This window comes from Pediculus humanus, genomic scaffold, assembly GCF_000006295.1.
Source record: "Pediculus humanus corporis 1103172107737 genomic scaffold, whole genome shotgun sequence".
In the NCBI taxonomy this organism is placed as follows: Eukaryota; Metazoa; Arthropoda; class Insecta; order Psocodea; family Pediculidae; genus Pediculus; species Pediculus humanus.
Window position 1 is genome coordinate 521,911 of NW_002987340.1, and position 22,202 is coordinate 544,112.

General features: G+C 26.7%; 2 protein-coding genes across 2 annotated transcripts; both read right to left on the bottom strand.

Annotated features, from left to right (window-relative positions):
- On the bottom strand, nucleotides 1-1,656 carry Phum_PHUM333290 (uncharacterized protein; the record flags this gene model as incomplete). Its single annotated transcript, XM_002427575.1, has 4 exons — nucleotides 1-409; nucleotides 510-663; nucleotides 735-902; nucleotides 1,620-1,656. The coding sequence occupies 4 exons, from the start codon at nucleotides 1,654-1,656 to the stop codon at nucleotides 1-3; spliced, it is 768 nt and encodes a 255-aa protein (XP_002427620.1).
- A 4,939-nt stretch (nucleotides 1,657-6,595) lies between these two features.
- On the bottom strand, nucleotides 6,596-10,380 carry Phum_PHUM333300 (lozenge, putative; the record flags this gene model as incomplete). The annotated part of the gene is made up of 3 exons (XM_002427576.1): nucleotides 6,596-6,669; nucleotides 7,225-7,338; nucleotides 10,035-10,380. 3 exons carry the CDS (start codon nucleotides 10,378-10,380, stop codon nucleotides 6,596-6,598), a joined length of 534 nt encoding a protein of 177 aa, XP_002427621.1.
- Between the last annotated feature and the right edge of the window lie 11,822 nt (nucleotides 10,381-22,202).

Genomic DNA, 22,202 nt, shown 5'->3' on the forward strand with positions numbered 1-22,202 from the left:
TCAATAAGGTCTCCAAACGGATGGATCCCCTTGTCTATCATTGTGTGTAAACCTATCATCTTCGCTCATCAAGCCACCCTGATTATTATGTACTATTCCTATTTCTATGCTACTCCGCGTACCTGAACTAATAGTTAGATTATTGGAATTTGCTACTATCGTAGCTGCAAGTTCTTCTCCACTACATTGCAATGATTCTGCAGCTTTATCACCGTGCAAATGTAAATGTATTTGATTTTGATTAACCGTTGAATAAAGATGAGGATATAAAACAACGGAGGGTGTAGGATTCAAATATGGAGTTTGGGATGTAGCACCAGAAGGGGAATTATAATAATTTGGGTAACTTTGATAATTGTTTGTGCTCCAACCGGTGTGGTAACTGCTTTGGCAAGAACCGCTCGAATAACTTCCATCGTACCTTTAATATAAAAAATAATTTTTATATTTTATTTGTTTAAAAAAATTAAAAATTTGAAAAAAAAATAAATAACCTTAGCTGTGATGACATGACGGTACCACCTGATGATATATTAGAATTATTGCCTGTTTGAACAAGAGTATTTCCGCAAGGCAAAATTTCGGATTCTGGTTTCATCGATCCATAAACGTAATCCCCTCCAGTTTGTTGCATAGAAGAACCAGGTGTATGTTCTGGTAAAACTAAAAATATAATTACGGACATATAAACACGTTTGTTTGTTTTTATGTCGATTGAAATTAATTTAATTTACCTGAAGACAAATGACCAATGGATGACGTCGCTGAGGATTCAAGAGAATTGTAATCATTAGAATAATTGTAACCGGTAGGCGAAGTATATGTTGGATATCCGGATGAAGAATAACCCCAAGCGGGTTCTGTTGTTCCTGTTGTTGCACAATTTACACTCGAATCCGTACCTTATGTATTTGATAAAAAGAAAAAAATTAATCTTTATATATTTTAAATAGTTTTATTTATTTTTTGCTACCGTAAATAAGTATAATTATTTTAACGGGAAATATTTAAAATAAATTTTTTATTTTTTTTATAAAAAAAAAAGCCTACAGGCTTGATAAAAGTAACCTGGAAGGTTTTTTAAAAAAGTAGTTTAAATGGTATCGTTTTAAATTGTTACTATAATTTTTTTTACACTTTTTCTCAGGTTATTATTTATAGTTGTTTTTAAAAAAGGATTTGATTGGTTGATATAAACAGTGAGAGAGCATTAAAAAAAAAAATGTTAGATTTACACATCATTTCATATTTGGATTTCGAAAATTTTTTTTTTTTTTTTTCATAAATTTATGAGAGTATTTTACGGTTGAGAAAACATTTATAATTATTACTGCGGATTTTAATATATGCGAATTTAAGGTTTTCGAAAATGGGATTCCCCTTTTTTTTAAGGGGGAAAATTATAATATTATTATCAGTAGTTTTATTAAAATTTATATAAATGTTAACACGAGTGTAATAATATGACGGTGGAAAAAATTGTTTTTTTTTTCTTCCCTGTGATTTAAAAAAAATTGCCTAATCATTAATACCAGACCTTGTAAAGAAGACAAAATGAATTTAGAAAGAAATGTTCAATTCAATAAACCTCGTTATATACCTGATTTTTTAAAAACTACCTGAGTAATAAAAAAACCTCGGTAAAATTTCATTCATATTTTTTCCTTCTTTTTGTTTTGGAATCATTTTTACGTTTTTTTTATTATTATTATTATATAATATTGACGAGTTTAATGCAAATTTTCTTATATATTGAAATATTAATAATAATAATAATAATAATAATAATAATAATAATAATTTAAAAATTAACGAATTTATTTAATTTTACTTGCGTGTATTTTTTTAATTTTTTATTGTTACACTAATTATACTTTTTGGTTTCGTTTTTTTTTAATATTATTATTTTATAACAAAAGAAAATAACGTTTAAAATAATAATAATAATAATAATATCTATTGTCGTTAAATATAAAGAAAAGTTTTTAAAGTCGCGTGTTAACATATTAAAAAGAAAACAAAACAAAAAAATGTTTTGTGTTTAAATAACAACAAAACCGTAAACGATATGTTTTAAAAATTTTCATTCTTTTCAGGAGGGGGAGAAGGGGGAAGGGGGGTTTCAAAAATTATATATATGATGAATGCTAACAAAAAAAAAAACCATATGCGTAATGTAAAAAAATGTTTTCGTGTAAAAGGAAAATTTTCTTCTTTTTTTTTTTAAAATAATAATAATTATCGTGTAAGGAATAAAAGGCGATTTTTATTTATTTAATTTTTTATTGATAAGAGGAAAAATAATTCGAATTGATAAGAAAAGAAAATTTAAAAAAAAAAATGGTGAATTGTTAACAAAATATGTTTGTTACATTTAAAAAAAAATATTTTTTCAGGACATCAATGGGGGATGACGATGATAAGAAGTTGGATGGAAAAATAGAGAGAGAGAGAGAGAGAGAGAGAGAGAGAGAGGTATATACGAAAGTAAAGTGAAAGAAGAAAGCGATCTTGCGGTTAACAAATTCAACCACCGGGAATACAAGAAGAGCGCAGACTCCGAGGAATGTTCGCCAACCACAAATTGACCGCAGAAATATACTATTTGTCGACATACTGACAAGGGCTGTATTCCTGAAGGTAGGGACGCCTTTTTTTCTTTTTTTTTTCCTTTTTTTTTTTTTTTTTATTTTTCTACAGACTAATGGAATTGCGGTTTTCTGATCGACCGCAAAATTCGAGATTCAATGCGCGAGCTCAGTATTTTGATTTTATCCCTCCCATACATCCCCTATTAATTCCTCCCTCGATAAGGTCATCCTTACGTGTCTTAGTATCGAAAAAGGAGTGTGATTGAGTGGGTGGGGGAATGGGGGGCGCAATTTAAATAAATTATTATTAATCCTTTTAACCGATAAAATTTGTTACATTAAATTTTCAGTTTTTTTTTTTTTTTTTTTCTACTTGACTTAAATGCATTCTTATTTGTAAACATGACGTCACTTAATTTATTTTGTGTTTTGTAATTGGTGGTGGTGGTGGGGGGTGACTTTTTCCTTATTTAAATATTCATTATCGAAATCTATCGCCTTAAAAATTAAATCTTAACTAAACATAAACGCATTTATTATCTTACACACGCACACACACACACACACACACACACACACACACACACACACATAAAAAGAAAGAAAAGGCCAACAATAATTCGAAATTGTTTTTAATTTCCCAGTTCGAAACCATTGAAATATAATAATAATAATAATAATAATAATAATAATAATATTTTTATGTGAGTGGCAAAATGATGGTGAAATTATCAAGTGAACCGATATAAAATCTATTTTTGCCATTTATTGTATTCATTCAACCGGCAAATATTGAATTTTTTTTTTTTTTATGTTTAGATTTCAAATCTGATTCAATGGAAAAAACATAATTACACGTTTTCACACTTCCATTCTTTTAAATTACTCTGAGATTTTTTTTTTTTTTTTAATAGGTGTTATTATAATCGTAATAAGGTATACTTTCCTCATAATAATAATAATAATAATAAAATACAAAGAGGAAAAAAAACATAAACTGGTAGCATGTTAGTGAGGTTTACAAGATTTTTTTTTCTTTTTTTTGTTACTGGACATTTAATCCTGTAGGAATTGAAAGATTAAATCATAGTTTTTTACACACGACTTGTATTTTTTTTTTTCCCCTAAAATTTGATGACATTGTTTATAATAAGGATGTTTTGTTGTTGTTTTTGTTGTTTTAAATACTTATTTATTTCAATTTAAAAGTGTTAAGTAAACGTGATAACCGAATGAAAACCGCAGCGACCAAAACCGTAATAAATACAGTAGTAGTTCTTGAGGTTAACAAAAAAAAAAAAAAATTTTATTTTTTTATCGGCGAAATAATCGCATTAGTTGTAGAGAAATCTTTTTTTTTTTTTTTTTGTAGTTATGAACGTGAAAATATTGGACCGAAAATACACCTAAGTTTCCGGTCAGAGAACCGCAGATCAAGGGGTTAAAACATATTTTTTTTATTATTATTATTGAAAAGCCTAAAAATTTTATTTATAAATTAATCGTTTTTTTTTTTTTTGTTTTTCGATAACAATTAATGATGATGATAATGTTTAAATTATTTTTTTTATTATAAGAAGAAAAAAATATAGAATAGTTAGTTAGTGAAAAAAGTTTTTAGTTTACTATTGGCAACACTTAAATTGGGAAAACAAACAAAAAAAGTGTCACGGACAGAAATGAGTTAATTACAAAATAACAACAACAATTTAGAGTTAAACAAGAGTGAGATTATAATTAAGGAACGTCAAATGCATCCCTTTATCAAACCTCAACGAACCTCCCCACGCATCACCCCCCCCCCCGTTCGTGTCAAAATAAATATCGACTCGCTAAACCTTTTCACTCAACCACTTCAATTTTTCTTCTTAAAAATTTTTATTTTATACAATTTTCTTACAAAAAAATTTAGTTTTTTTTTTTTGGGGGGGGGACCCGGTGGGGATATTTTACTATTTTTTGTTACTGCCATAAACTCTCGTGTTTTAACAAGAAAATTTTATTATTATTATTATTTGAGTCACGGGTATATTTTTTTTTTACGAAAAAGTTATTAAAAAGAAAAACGTCGTTAATAATTTTAGTTGCAAAATTTTATTATTATTATTATTATTGGAAATGGGGGGTTAAATATTTTAACCGTTTCCAATTCGTTTTTAATTTATGAATGAATTTGTGTAAAAAAAAATTTTTTTTTTCCATTCGGTCCGCCGCCAAAGGAAAAAAAGCCGCGCGTAGGTAGAAAAAAAGGATTTATATGTTAAACAAGGGGGGGGCGGGGGTGGGGGAAGGGAAATACGATTAACTACTCACCTTGGATTGGGGTTGATGACGTAGGCACTTTATAAGAACTCGAAGATTCTGTTTTTCGCCTAAACGATTCCAATTCTCGTAGATGACTCGTAAATGGTGAATCCAAAAAAGGTCTTTGACCTATGGCAAGTGCGCGAAATTGCTGTTGGTGTCCTGTAAATTTTTTATTTTATTTTTATTTTTTACTCGAAATTTAAAAATGATCCATTTTCCACCCCCACCCCACACTTTTCCTATCCACCCTTCGTAACGACGAAATGACGAAATTTTTAACGAAATCTTTTCATCACTCACACACGCAAAAAAATTTTTTTTTAAACCAAAGTTTTATTAAAAGAAAAGTCGTGAAAAGTTTTCCCTTTTTTTCTTCTGCTTCTTTTTCAATTAATGAATGAGTTACGACGAATTTAATTGTGAATGGAATTTTCCTTTTGATATCGTTACGAGTAGATATATATATAAACTATCTAAAAAATTCTTTTAACTTTTATTATAATTTATTTTATATATAAATTTCAATAATCCTCCGACGACGACGACGACATTTTTGTTATAAAAAATTATTATTATTATTATTATTATTATAACTCGCGGGGAAAATTATTTTATTTAAAAAAGAAAAAAAAAATTCGTTCCACTTGATTGTATCGAAAGAATCAGAGCAATTCCAGAAGCCTCAATAAACTTCTGTAATGAATGAATGAATGAATGAATGAATGAACGAATCATATTATTATTATTTTTTAATATTTTTTTTTTTTTTTTAAAGAAGTCAAATTTACTTTTTCTAAAAAAAAAAAAAAATGTATAAGTCGATTGATTTATAAAGTTTTGCGGTCTATGGTTTGACTAAACAGTAGCAATATGAAAACGAAATAATATTGGTAGCTAGTTTTTTTCTTTTTCTTTCTTTCTTTCTTTCTCACGAGATACCTTAACTCGGTCACGTAAAAGTAACAAAAAAAAAAAAAAAAAAAATTTTTTTTATTTGGTTCCGCCATTTTGCCTCATCTACTACTACTGACTGTCATTACCTCGAATAGCGTTTTCGTCACGTACCGTTCAAATATACATTTCTGTACATTTTTTTTTTGTTTGTTTCCTGGGCAATCCCAACAAACAACATTAATTTTTTTTTTTTTTTTAATTCAACATTGAAAATATCGAAAATTATATGTTACCACGCGGATAATGTGAGAATAAATGGGTAAATTTTTTTTTTTTTTTTTTTTTAAAAAGATTTTATTGCACGAATGATGATGATGATGATGATAGAAAATTAAAGGTAAATAAACCTTTTTTTTTTTTATAAGAGAGGTAGAAGTTTCCCCTCTTCCCGCCCCCCGAGTTGTTTATTAGAAAAAATATATTTTATATCATATTGGTTTCTGTACAAGTTTTAACTGAAAAATTATTTTTATTTTTTCTCTCTCTTTCTATTTATTCCTCCCGTTTTTACTCCTGAAAATTACCTTATAAATTATTACCCGGAGGGAGGGAGAGTGAGGGTAGGGTAGGAGGGAGAAGGGAGGAGAGAAAAAGAAATTATTTTTCATTCGGTCTTTCTTTAAACTTTAAATAATAATAATTATGCACAGGCGTTTAGATTATTAAAAAAAATAAAAGGGGGTGGAGGGGGGTGGTTGTGGAGGTGGTGCTATTAATATAAGTCAAATAATAAAAAGGTTTAATTAATGAAATCTTTTAAGGTGAACGTATTTGAAATAAAGGTTAATTGAAGTGTGAATTGTGTATTGTGTTGCTCCTGAAAAAAATATATATATATATTTAATATGAAAAATGTTTTTGTCATCACTTCCATCATTACACTTAATTCTTTTCAAATCAATTCGTGTTTTTTTTTTCTGTTAAAACAAGTTCGACTCTATCGTTTTAAGAGCCAAAAATAAAAAAAAACCACATATTTACATATAATATTGAAAAATAAGATTAGATTCAAGGACGGTTCTCTCTCTCTCTTTCATCCACGCGCACGTACATACACATTTATATATATATATATATATATTGTTTTCTCATGGGAATAATAATAATAAGTTCCGGAAAGGTTGATCGAATCATGTGAGAGAGAGAGAGAGCCTTCTAAAAAAAAAAAATTTTTTTATCATGGGTTTTTTAGCCAACATTTATCAGTTTCCTTTTGCGTGATAACGTTTAACCGTGGTTTCCCATCGAAAATTATTTTACACGTTTTCGAGATAACAGGGAGGGGGGACCTCCAAAAAATTTATTTATTTATTTATAAGTTAATTAATTAGAATTTAAAAAAAAATATATTTATATTGATTGATTGACTTACTTGTTTTTGATCTCGGTTCTCTTGGACCATCGACGGTGACTTTAATTGCTTTTGTATAGGTGGTAACTTGAGGAGGAGAACTGCTTATCGTTATTGTTATTGTAAAACTTTTCCCTGTTGAAAAAAAAAAAATTAAAATTAATCGATATCGATCGATCGATAATTATTTATTTATTATGTTGGTAAAATGTCGCGTCGTGTATTCGCGCCCAAACTAAAAAATAATAATAATTTTTTTATGAGAATAACACAAACAATATCAACAAATCAATCCCCAAGATATATATGCCAAAAAATAGAAAACTATTTCCGGCGAATAATTTTTTGATTTTATGGTTTTTTGAACATCATTTTCCGGGGGCGCGGGGGAGGGGAGGGTATGAGGAAACGAACGTACGAACGGGGGAAGGAGAAGGGAGTGAGTGAATGTATTTTCTCGTGGGAAAAAAAAAAATTTCAGGTGAAACTAAACAAAAACCATTTGAAAAATAATCAAAATTTTGTTTTTTTTTTTTTTTTTTTTTCGGGAAATGAAATCAAATTATAATGATACAAAATTTATCCTATTAAAAAAATTTTTTTTTTTTAAATTGATCAAAAAAGGAACGGAAAAATGACAAAAGCACCTGGTAATTAAATATATTTATTGAGGGACAAACTGCGGGTTTAATATTACGCAGCACATACACACACACACACGTTTATTGCACACGCACGAGAGAAAAAATTACGCAAAATTTTAAATTACGCAATTCGTGAATTTTTTTTTTATTTTATTTTTCAATCACTGAATGAATGTTAATAACGATTACGAATTAAATCAACGTCACATTCACGTTATGTTAAAAATTCTTTTTTTTTTTTTGTCCTTTAACGATTTATATTTATATATAAATTTAATATTTTAAATGAAATTTGATTTTGTCATTTTGTAAATTTTTGAAGTTAATTTTCACCCCACCCCCCGCCTCTCCCATCAACTTTCCCGCTTTCCTCTTTCCCTCCCTTTATTATTTTCCCCCTTTCTCATCCCCTTTTTTTTTGCCGAAAATACAGACAGAACCGCGCGGTTCATAAATCAACACTAAAAATAGGGGTTTTAAATATAGAAAATTTTATATGTTGGAAAAACAATGGAAAATGGTCACGAGATTTTCTAATTATTTCTCATTAGAGGGGGAGGGGGGTTGATGGTGCATTTACCGGCGCTATTGATTTCCCAACAACATCCTCTAACTCTCCCCCATCGTACAACGGACCCCAAAGGGTCATTATTTTATACTTTTTTTTTTTTCATAAAATGCATCTCGTTTCATTTTTCTACGCTTTTAAACAAATAAAAATAATTTATTAATATATTAATTAATTTTTATCGGTCGCGATTACATGAATTTTAATAAATGATGACGTCATTTTTTTAAAATAATTTTTAATAAATTTAAATTATTTTTAATAATCAATAAAAAAAAAAAAAAATTAGTTTTTTTAAAAAACATTTGCCACATATTCGTTAGCATGTTTATTTTTTAATTCTTCAAAAAAGTTTTTTAGATAAATATAAAATAATAATAATAATAATAAAAAGTGACATTTTTCCATGTAATTTTTCCAGGGAGTGATTTTATTTTAATTTTGTAATTTAAATCTTTACTCGTCTCTTGTAAAAATTGATATTTAACATAAAAATAATATCGTATCACAAAATAGAATCGTGTTACCTTTAAAAAAAAAAAGGGAAATGTATGCTTTTCTCAGGATCCAAAAAGTTATTTATTATTATTATTATTATTTTTTTAAACAAAAGTACTAATAAGAAAAATATTTAATTGTTTAAATAAATTTACAAAATTTACTTGATAAAATATTTTAATAAATGTTCAGGGGGGAATTTTGGATAAAAAAAATTAATTTTTATTGTAAAAAAAACTTTAAAAAATTTCCTCTCTTATACGGCTTCATTAAAAAAAGAAAATCAACAACCGGAAATGAATGATATAATTTTTGGGAAATAGGTAAAAAAAAAAAAAAAATAACATAAAATGTGAATATTGATATTATCCATTTTTTTTCGTTAAACCCATCATAAAAGATTAAAAGTGATGATGATTTAAATTTTAATAGTTCCAGACGAAAGAAACAAAACGATTCTGGAAGGTATAAGAAGAAAACTGTTCAACCGTAAATTATCCAAAATTTAAAAGCTTTAAAATAGAACGATCACAATTATTATTATTATTTTTCAAATAATATTGGAACCCATTCTTTTTTTTTTTTAAATCAAATATTAAATAACATATTTTTTTTAAAAATATTATTATTATTATATTTAAACATAACGTGTGTGTGACATAGTGACGTGTGCATATTATTATTATTATTATTCCCCAGAAACTTATTCGTTACCGGAAATTGATTGGAAAACGTATCGATATTTAATTTTTAATTAACGAATAAATAAATAAATAAATTACGTCGGAATAATAATTAAATAGTATTATTATGATTTTGGTTGGGTTCGTGTCGTACCTTAAAAACAATCCACAAGATGCATTTTTATTATTATTTTTTTTTTTTTACTGAACAAAAATGGATGGAAGGAATTGATTTTTTTTTTTGTTCTGTACAAAAACTGCAATTTTCTAAAATGGCCTTGTGCATTAAATCGTGACTGCCACGTGATTAGGCTACTCATCGTTTACTTAGTTTTTTCTGGTACGTAATATTAAAAATTGATGTTTAGGAAATAAGTAGTAGCCAAAGAGAGAGAGAGAGAGAGAGAGAGGGGGTGCGTTAGTAAATAAAATATTTACCTCTTCCGCTTCTTCCAACAAATCTCAAATCGTTAAATTTTGCAATTTGATTTTTCATAACCGCCGTACAATTTCTCAGTTCCGCACAACAATTTTCGTCATTTCCGGCTCTCACAGTCACAATTGTACCATCCATAACGTCTCCCAAAGCGACGACTTTAAACGCGATGGGTAATGTCTTATTAGAACGCCAATGGGTGGGCAAAACAGAACACAAAAAATAAGGGCTTCCCGTTCTCACTAATTCTCCCGGATGTTCCGCTTGTATTTCGTGAAGAATTCTTTCTGTCCACCAAAGATCTCCATTTGCGGATGTATTATCACCGCCGGTCTGGTCGGCGGCCATTTTCCGGCGGCGTTTACCAGTGGATATTGACGTTGCTGGTGCCGGCAGATGCATCGAAGGTTTATGTACTTTTGTTTTTCTTATCTCACCCTGTTTTTCCTTTATTTATTTATTTATTTTTTACCTTAATAACTTTTTTTATTTTTATAGAATAATTTTAAATCATTAACATATTATTATTATTATTATTATTCACATTATTTTATAAACTTTTTCCAAGTAATCAATCAAAACCGGAAAACGCGAGTTTTTTTTCTCACACAATTATATTAATAATTATTTGAAAACATATTTTTATAAAATAAATAATAATAATGATTATAATTAAATTGTTTCGTAATCATTTAAATATTTTTGTTGAAATCCTCTTCTATCACACACATGGTTTTTGTTTTTTTGTTCAGTAAAAAAAAGTTACAAAACTTTTTTTTGTACCCGATGAGTAAGTTTGAAATTTGTTCTGAGAAATGAGGGAAATCACGGAAATTATAAAAAATGAGTCCGAAATATAAATTCCGATTTTTTTTTTTTTCCTTTTCCGGTAATTAAAATTTTTTAAAAAAAACGTCACGCGATATGGCGCCAAAACAGTTTCCGATACTCGCACTTTTTACACTCTTATTAATAATATATTTTTTTTCTAACGGTCGCACAAAATTTAAAAAAAAGAAAATGTCCGTCGGGTTAACAAAGTTTTTTTTTTTTTTTTTTTTTTTTACATTCGTATTTAAAATGTATTCAAAAAAATTCTATATAATCAATCACTTTTTTTTTTAATAATCCGATATTTTTATATACGAGACGTAACAAGTGACGATATAATGTTGATGATGATGATGATGATGATGATGACGCGCGCAATACGAAGAAAGATAGACGCGGTCGCCACCGATAACCTCGGAGGGCCACAACCCGCTCTGGCTTCCCACCCGACTCGCGATCAACTACTAATGTCTCAATGAGGAGGAGGCTGGCCTGGCCGTACGTCAGCCGCCGCCGTCGTCGTTCCTCGTCGCGCTGCTTTTTGGTTGTTTTTAAACTATTTCTCTGTGATCATCATCATCATCATCATCATTATTGTTATTTAGGTAAAAGTAAAGCTTTCCCCCTTCTCCCTCCCCTCCCCTTTAAACCATTAATTATTAATATTGTTGAATTTTTCTTTCTTTCTTTTCTCCCCATAATTTAGTAATAAAATTTTTTTTCACGGGAAATTGTTTATTAATAATAATAATTATTATTGTTGTTGTTTTATTTAAATATTATTATTATTATTATTAATTAAATAAATTTTTGTTCATTGAGTAAAAATTTAAAAATCATTTTAAGGTACGTAAAATTTTTTTTTTTGTTAAAAGATTTTGTTTTGTATATAGGTTTGCATTATCATCGTGTACCTGTTATGTTCATTCAGGCGGAGTCAAAGGCGGTACCAAAGGTACAAAACCATTTTCTCACCTGAAACTAGGTTGTTGTAAGAAATAGAAAAACAGACTAGATTTGCGGTTTTCCTACAAGTTGTTGTTTCTTTTTTTCAACCTCAAACGCTGAAATTTTCAATGTTTAAAAAAATGAAAAGAAAAGTGGGGAGAAAGATCAGACAATACTTACCTTACCGAAAAAAAAAATTTAATAATAAAATTTGCAACTGGTTTTTCTTTAATTGTTGTTATGTATTTCCCCTCCCCCCACTTCTATTCCTTGCAAATAAAATTAATAATTAAAATTTTTGTAAAATGTTTTTTTGTTTAAAGTTTAGTTAATAAAAAAAAACCATTTAATATCACATTAACAATTAGTCTTTAAATATTATTATTATTATTATTATTAAAAAAGTAATTATTCAAGTTTCAAACGGCTCATCTGAATTGCAAAATAACTTTTTTATTATCACGTGACCCCATTTTGTTGTTTAAATAAAAAAAAAAAAATTTTCCATTATAAAGCTTATTATAGAGGATTCACCGCAGATCTGCAAAAGCTCTGCAAAAAGGTAATTTCTATCCTGTCATTTTTTTTTTGGGGGGGGGGGAAAGGGGATAGAGGGAGAGGTAGGTTTTCCCTTTCCTGTGGGAACAAAATCGTCTCTCTTGGCGAGGTTTTTACGAGGAAGATTTATTCTCGCGTCAATGGTAAAAACTCATGATTGCAATTTTAACTGGTGCAGTTCGAACGAGCGAAAAAAAAAAAAAAAAAAAAAAATGAAAATGAAATTCATGGAAAGCTTATAAAGCTTTTAGTTTTTTTATTTGAAAAACACGAATTGTCAGGAAGTCAGAATATGACCGCAAAGTTAATGGTATCCGGAATATTAGAGCACAAAATCAAAAACAATAAATCGAAAATCTCTGAACCCATTACCATCGCCATTTTACCTTTTTTTTTTTTTTTTTTAGTTTTATCGCTTTCAATATTATTATTTGACGTTTGATTTTAAAATTTTGATTGGTTTTGTACTAAAATGTTAATTATCATAATTATAATTTAACTATTGATCAATATATTTAAACAATTTTATTTAAATAAAAGTTCAGAAGAAAATAAAATGTTCAGTAGTTAGTTTCAATCTCGACACGGACTTTGCACATAATCAAATCTTTTTTTTACAATTCCAGTTCAATTTTCATTAAAAAAAAAAAATTAGTTCAACGATTAGTCGATCCAATATATTTATTTTAATGTGAAACCTAAACGAGTCGTAAATAAAAAACCTGAAACCTAAAATTCGTATAAGGGATTTTGTCGCTTCTTAGAAATATAAGATCGTAAACCTGGAAAAAACCTTCAAGCACAACATTAATGATTCTCTTGTAAAAAAAAAACAACTTTTTTTTTTTTTTAATCCTTTGTTGTTTGTTGTTGTTGTTGTCTTGATAGACAAACAAAATATAATTGAACAAAAATTTTAACCAAAATAACATTATTATTATTATTATTATTATTATTATTATTATTATTAAAAGAGCACGAACGTTTTATAATTATTTTATTTATTAAAAGTTATCATCACGATTTTGAGATTTGTTTATAATCCTCGTGATAAGCAGTAAAAACAAAAACAAAATAAAAATAATAATAATAATTAAAAACAATTTTCTTTCTTTCTCTATTGGAAAATTTTTCCCCGTAATAATAATAATAATAATAATTTTTCTACTAAACATGAAAAAGTAAAAAACTTAATAATAATAAATGATAAAGGTTTTAAAATAAATCCTGTCAAAGGTTGAAGAAGGCAGAGACACTCAAAAGAAGGCTGGGCAAACTCAGAAGAGTAAATAAAGAACCTATGGGGGGATTACCTTTGATTTTTTACCTTTGTTTATTATATAAAATAAGAAAAACGCAAAACATTTTGTGGTTTTTTTTTTTTTAAATATAAAAGTACAAACGTTTTTTTTTTTTTTTTTTTATATTCAAGATGAATTTTCTTTTTTGTATTTTCCAATTGTGCTTATTATCCTTCTTTTTTCTCCCCCTCTCCTCTCCTTCCTCCCCCTTTTTTTATATACTTTTTACTTACCTGTTATACGTGTCCTATTAATTATTTTCCGGATATTAAAGTAATAAAGGAGTAAATGAATGGGGAGGGGGTAAAGGTTTATTATTTATCTATTAATAATAAAAAAATCAATTACATAAATATACATATATATTAATAAATTTTAAAAATTTACAATAAATAAATAAATAAAAAGCAGAAGAAACGTGAAAATTTCAGGTAAAACAAAATTTTTTTTTTTTAATAAGAAAATTTAGTTTTAATAAAATGTTAATACTTTTTTAATAAGACCGAGTTTTTCCTTTTTAAAAAAAAAAAAAAAATGATGATGATGATGATGATGATGGGAGAAAATGAAAAGGGCAAATTCCCAAGTTGGGACTTTTTAATGAACTTTTAAGCCGATTAACTCAAGTATGGACATGAGTTTGTCCTTTTAATGAAGCCCCTGAAGCCTCTTGTCTCGGGTTTTTTAAACCTTTTTTCGCTCCCGACTCTCTTGACTTTCCTTCCACTGGATTACCTTCCTTATCGTTTTTTCGTTTTTTTTTAAATATTAAATTAAAAAAATTTTTTTTTTCTAAGGTGATTTTTAATTCGTGAAATTTAAAAATTAACAAAAAAAAAATTAATTCCCATAAAAATATCGAACTATATTGATTGATTGATTGGAAAAAAAATTTTATGATCAGCTTATATGACCCGGATGAAAACTGTTTCCGTTACCCTTTTGGCGGGATAATATTTGAATTTTTTTCCATGAGTAAAAAAATTAAGAAAAAATTTATTATAAAATAACCATAAAATTATAAATAATTATTTAATTATCCTCGTGTATAACTTGCTTTTTACTCATTTTGCGGATTCACTCATTGCGGATTTTTCCTTTTGCGGGTTTCCATTCCGAACCCCGATTTCACATGCCCCATATAATTGATGGAGTGAAAAAAAAAAAAAATTATCCGTTCGTGAAATATGTCCAACCAACAATAACAACAACAACAACAACAAAAACGACAACAAAAACAACAACTTTAACCACGTTAAATATCATAGTTATTACTTTTTCCGATAGATGGCAGCACCTCTCTGCGCAGTGACGTGTTTTACTTTATCATTGTTTTCATTGTGTTAGTTTAGTTTGTGACTCAGAGGTGGGAGTGTCGTCACATTTGCACTGATTTGTTTTTTTTTTTTTTTCGTTTAAAATTTAAATGGAAAATAATCACGTGTGATAAGTAAGTACATTTAATCATTTTATTTTATTTTTTTTATTTTTAACTACAATTTATACGGATTTAAATTATTATTATTATTATTATTATTATTACATCCACGTCGATAAATTTTACATTTAAATAAATAATAATGGCCGTTATATAGAGTTTGCATTAAATTTTTTTTTTTTCGTTTCGTATTTAAAAACATATTATCGTATATATAAATAAAAATTTGAGATAAGTTGAATTTATGCAATACCTCCCCCTCCCCCCACTCCACCCTTTATAACTATGATTTATTTATTCGTATTAAAAAAAAAAAAAAAGTTAATTTCCTATTACTTAGAAAAAAAAAAAGAATATAATCGTCATTTTTTTTTTTTAGATGATTTAAAGTAAAAAAAAAAAAGGACGTGGAGGAAAATGTACGCCTTCGTTTTTTTTTTTTTTTTTTTTTTTTTTTTTTGAGTCTGACATTGATCTCGTAGCTTTTTAACCCTTTTAAGGTGTTTTTTTATATATTTCTAACACCTTTTTGATTACCACTTTTGACTTTTACGTTTTTTATATAACGGAAATAACAAAAAGGTTTTTCCTCCGAGTTTTTGTGATTGAAAAAAAATATATATATGCACGTGTTTATATATATATATATATGATGTCAAGTCTTGGAAATTAAAAAAAAAGGGGGGGGTTTAAAAAAAAGGATTATAATATTAAGCTGTTGATTTTATTAAAAAAAAAGAAAGAAATTTTTTTTTTTTTTTGATTTACGTCACGAAAATATTCTTTTTGCAAATATTTTGTTGTTGTTGTCGTTGTTGGTATTTTTTTCTTTTAGTGGAATCTCAAATTATTTTTTTTTATTGTCACACTTTTAAAAATATATATTACGAAAGCCGCAAAAAAAAAGGTTTTGTTATGAATAGAAGGTTTTCTAATATAATAATGGTGATGATGGAAAAGAAAACACAAAAACTTTTTTTTTTTAAATCAAGTCAGTGCCAGCCTTCATTTGTTAAGGGATGTATTTATGATCTATTTATTTCAGGGGGGTGATTTTTACAACATTTCAATCTTCTTTTTATTTAATTTTTTTTTTTGTTTGTTTGTTTGTTATGCGTACATAGTTTTATTTATTTATTTCATTTTTAGATGAGAGAGGTCAATGCCACGAAAATAATATCGTTACCTTGACAAACCTTTTTATACGCGGGTATTTATAAAAAATATAAACAATAAAAACTCATAAAACCTTTAAACAAATTAAAATCTATATCTTTCTTTCTTCCTTTTTTTTTAAATTGACAAAGGAAAAAAGGAAAAAAAAAATTTGGGGCATTAAAACTCGATAACTATGTTTAGGTAACTGGGTAAATTATTATTTTTTTATTTATTTTTAATGTTTAATTTAAATAACGGAATTGGGGGGTGGGGGTGGGGTGGGGCGGGAAAAGGTTTATAAATTCTTTAAATAACGTTAAAAAATTTTTTTTTTTTTGTTAAAAAAACCGTCAAATAATGACAATTATTAAAAATCAACCCACGTTATTCATTGACAAAAAAAAAAAAAAGTTTTGGAAAATTTATGATTTGTACGACCCACTTTCTTCTTGAAAAATCAAAACAAAAACTTAAAAAAATATTTTTTAACCTTTTGTTATTACAATCGAACCTTTCACGTTTCAAAAAAAAAATATTTGAAAATAAATTTTACAAAAAAAAATTTCGTTCGTTTGTTCGTTCGTTCGTCGGTCGGTCGGAAAATAAAAAAAATTTTTTTTTTTTTTTTATTCCCCTGAATAATCAAACGAAATTAATTTTCATTTATTTTCCTTTCGTTGTCCGGTGTGTCCAATTCGATATTTAATTTCCAGTGTAAATAATTATTATTATTATTATTATTGAGGAAAATAAAAAAAAAAAAGGAAGTGAATGGGCCCAAGGGCAGGAAAACGTTACAGAATTTATTTCCTAATTTTCATCTTATTCGATTTTTTTTTTTTTACATTTAATTTATTATCGAATAAAAAAAAAAATTTTTTTAACAAATGCGTCATGTGCGTGCGTTCATGTGTGTGTGTTGAGGGAGGGGTGGTCGATTTGCATTTTTCAAACCCCATAATTCGCCACTGTTTGGCAAAAAAAAAAACCTCTCTCAGCCAAAAAAAAAAAAATTAAAAAGGGGTAAAATATAAAGGGTGGTGGTCAAAGGGAGAAGACAAAAAAATGGTATGAGAGAAAGGCGTGATTCATTTAGGCCGCGAATGCATTACACACATTGTGTTCAACAAGGGGATGCGATGCATTTTCCCTAAATAAAAAAATAAGGGATGAATGTTGACAACGTACAAAATTATTCTCAATCTCGTTTCATATTTTTTTTTTCTGAATTCGGTACTTTTAAAAAAAAAAATTTTAAATTTATATTATTTAATAAAACTCTTGTTTTTACAATTTTTATTTCTGCTTTTGGCTTTTCCCATAAGAAATGATAATTAAAAAAAAAAATTATTTTGTTGTCGACCCTGCGTGTGTGTGTCAGTTTTAAAAAAAAATTTTTTTTTTATTATCCTTTTTTTAAATATTAGTTTCGTTACTGATGACAAAAAAGGGATTTGACAAAAAGGGATGATTGAATTTAGGGGTTGATAAAATCATTCGTATTTGGTTTTAACAAACAAAAGCATAAAATTGGGCATAAATTCCATTCCGTGTTTTTTTTTTTTTTTTTTACATTCGACAAAAAAAAAAAATGAAAATTCAATCGTGAAAACGTTTTATTAAATTTCCCGCCAATATTTAAATAGTTTTAAAAAAAATAAATAACGTGTCACGATAATAAATATTATTTATATATATATATATATATATATATATATATATATATATTATTTAAAAAAAAGAAAATGTTTCGGTTGTTAAATGTTTTCTCCTTCCACGATGCTTTCGGTTAACCGTATCGAGGCTTTGTGGTCCTTCCTTTCTACTAGTTTCTCCTCTTTAAAATGTTCATCACGTGATCGCGGCGTTTATTTTCGGGGGGAGGCGAGGGGAGATACCATGCGATAGGTTGTACCTGTTGTCGTCATACTTTTTTTTTTCTAATAAAAATTTGAATACGTAAAAAAAGAAAAGAAAAATTTATTAAATTAAAAGAAATGTGAGACGGGGGGTGGAGGGAAAACAATTTTATTTCCTTTGACAGGAAAAAAAGGAAAAAGGAAAAAACACGTCACAAATAGAAATTTGAAAATTAAAAGACACACAAACACTGATTTACCTCAATAATATCGATTTAAGGAACCAATTGAAAATCTATTACCCGAAAGAAGTAAAATTTTCCTTTGATTCCCCACCGGGAACAATTTGAGTGGAAGGAAATTTTTAACTTTTACCATTTTAACTTATTTTATTCTTTTTTTTCTTCCTTCTTATCTTTACTGCTTTTCCTTTTCAAAACCGGTCATTTTCCTTTTTTTTCCTTTTTTTTAAATGATATAATTCGAACGTTTAAATAAAAAAAAAATTTTTTTATAAGAAAACTTTTTTCAATTGTTTTTCCAATTTCCTCATTTTTTTTTTTTTTTTTAAGGAAAAAACTTTTTACCAAAAAAATATTTTCTTCGACGCGATTTTATTATTATTATTATTAATAATTTAAAAGAAAAAGAAGGATATGACGTCACGTTTTTCCTCTTCTCCTCGTTTTTATTTTATTTAAATTTTTATTCTTCAATTTTGAATTGAAAAAAAAAAAAAAAAATCTTTTTTTTTTTACTTCAACAAAACCATTTTCCTATTCTCTTTAAAATCATTTTGTTCATCTATCTATCTATCTATCTCTCTATCTATCTATTTCTTTTTTTATCTTGAAAAGGTTGTGATATTTTCCCAAGAGAACAAGATTCAATTTCATATCAATGGTTTTTGAAATGATATCAAGGCGACTGACTTTCTTTCTTTCTTCGGAATGCAAATTTCCATTATTGGGAAATCGTGGTTTGAGTCGTGGAAAAAAGAGACAAAAAAAAAAAAAACGTTAAAAGAGTAAGAGAGAGGGAGAGAGAGAAAGAGAGAGAAAAGTTAATAATTTTTTTTTTTAACGGGGAGCTCTTAAATGCCTGTTTCAGGGAATTTCTTTAAAAAAAAAAAAAAAAACTTTCACCATTTTTCTCCGCAAATAAGATATACCGTGTGACAATTCTATTAACATTAAATGATCTGAGAAAATTTTTCTCTCTCTCTCTTTCTTTTCTTTTCTTTTCTCCGCATAAGAAAAAATAAATTCAATTATCGTTTAAATATAGAAAAGAAAGGAAAGAGAAAGAAAATAAAAAGTTTTTTTTTTTTTTTAAAAATAAAGTTAAATAAAAATACGAGTACGTACTATTGATAACGATAAGAAAAAAATAAATAAATATAAATAAATAAATAATAATAATAATAATAATAATAATGTGAGTGTACAATAAGGGGTTTGCAATTGTAAAGCTGGATTACCCAAAATAAAGGTTTACCATAGTAGAGTTTTTAAGGGTTTCGTATTTTTGGCCAAATGGGGCAGCCGCAGCACGATGGCATTTTTAGAGGGGAATTCCCTGCCTCTTCCTTTTCAACCCTTTTATATGATTTTCTTTAGTGTTTCACCTTTTACTTTATATTTATACCTTTTGTATACCCCCTCCCCTCTCTCTCTTTGTTTAAATGTTTTGTGCGTGTAGAGAAGGACATGAAATTATGTACATAACAAAAAAAAATGTTTTTCTTTTTACTTTATTTACCTTTTTTTATTGTTTTTTTTTAAATTTATAATAATAATGATAATAATAATAGTAATTATTGTTATGAAAAAAACAAGTTTTCGGATTTTTTTTTATCGTTTTTCGGTTCTTTTTTATAGGATTTCTATTTTCTAATGACATAAATTATTATTTATTATAGAATCCGTAGAAAAAAAAAAAAAAAAAAAACAAGTGAAAAAGAGATTGAGGTCATCAAAACAAATCACTTGAAGAAATTAAAAACTATTATTCATTGTTTATGTGACATTTATTGGCAATTCCGATTTTTTTTTCTTTTTTTTTTTTTATTCCAAAGTCAAACCGATTATCGTCTCTCTTTTTCCTTTTTTTCCGACCCAATCGCTATACCACTCCCCCGCCCCCCACTTACTTCTTCACATTCTATATTACACACGCACACGGACACGAATACTACTCGCATTTAAATAATTTTTCGTTTTTTTTTTTTTTTTTTTTTTTATGGAGAAAATAATAATTAAAATAACTGAAAACGATATTTTTTTTTATGTATCCATAAATATTATTTATGTTTAGTATTATTTTCCTTTTTTTCCATGGAAAAAATAGGAAAAATCATTTCGAAAAGATTTTGTGATAAAATTTAATTGATTTAATAGCATTTATTTAAATATTTTATATGATGGTATTTTTTTTTTTTTTTAAATTATTTTCCTTTGTCGTGTTTTTTATTTTACCATTGAATTATACATTTCCCCCCCTCTCTTACCTCGTATTTGACGATGATGAAATATTAAATCATGAGAGAAGAAAAATAAAATAAAATGGTTTTAACTGATTCAAAAAAAAAAAAAAGGTTCCTCCATTAAATATTAATCGAATGAAAAAATTTTCCAGATATAAACCAGATATTATAAAAAAAAAAAAATTCATAAGGTTGTGTGTGTGTGCGTGCGCGGTGTAATTTGTGATGAATACGATGGATGAACATTTTTTTTTCATCCCTCTACCCCCCTTATACCATGTCATCACAAATTTAACCCCTTTAATCCTTTCCCTCCCTTTCTCTCTCTCCGCCATATCATCATTTATTTAAATTTTTTTTTTTGCTTTCTATTAATTTTTAAAAAAAAAATAATAATTTATTTATGGATTGTCGAGTGAATAAAAATACATAAAGTTTATTTATTTATTTATTTATTTTTGGGTTTCCAAAAAAAATTCCGAGTGATTGTTATCGAGCTGGAAAAATAGAAAAAAAAAAAACTGGAGAAAATTTACGTGCCAAAAAAGAAAAATGTTTTTTTTTTTCTCTGCTTCTGGAAATGGGGGGAAATTTTTTTTTTGTTAATTAGTCGACTTGAAAATTTATTTATAGTTTTTTTTTTTAGTTTCCAAAAAAAATATTTTTTGGAAAATAATAAAAAAGGTCATGGAGGGAAAAACAAAAATGACATTTTAAAGAAAACAACAAAAAAAATTTTTTTTGGAAGAAGTCTCCAGTGTCATAAAAATATTTATTTCAAATGACTTTTTGAATAAAAAATAATTTTAATTTGTTTAAATTATTATTATTATCGTAGTCGTAGCTATTGTTTTCTATTTTTGTTTATAAACTGGAAAAGGATCGAGTTCAAAAGGTCGTTTGTTGTTGTTGTCGTAAACATAATTTTTTTGTTTGTTTTCACCTTGAAATTTTTATTTTTTTTTTAAAGTTTAAACGTCCGACATTTTGTTTTTTTTGTTTTGTTTATAAACAATTTAAATATTTTAATCTTTATATAAATATTATATTTTTTTTTTTATTGTTTGTTTACATAAATTTTAAACCGTATGGATTCGATGTTTGATTTCATAATATTTTATTTACGAATACTCGTAATTTTTTTTTTTTTTATTCAAATAATAATAATAATGATGATGATAAATTTTGAAAATAATATTTATTACGTAAACTAAATAATATATATAAACTTTTAAAAACAAATAATATCTAATAAATAATAACTAATTATTTTATTATCATTAGTCTTTTTTCTAATCATAATAATAATAATAATAATAATCACATTTAAAACTACTTTTAGAAGACGTGGAAGAGGGAGGGGGAATTTTAGTTTTTTCTCGCACGTTAAATTTAAAACTAAAAAAAATTTTTTTTTTTTTAGAAAAACCGAAATTCACTGGCTAAAAAAAAAAAGAGTAAAAATCAATGTTTATACATATTTAAATATCACAGGTATTAAAAAAATCAAAGTTTTAAAACAATTTTTACGAGTTTGAAAACTTTTTTTTTTAGTTAAAAGTTTAAAAAAAAAAAAAACGATTTTTTTGTTT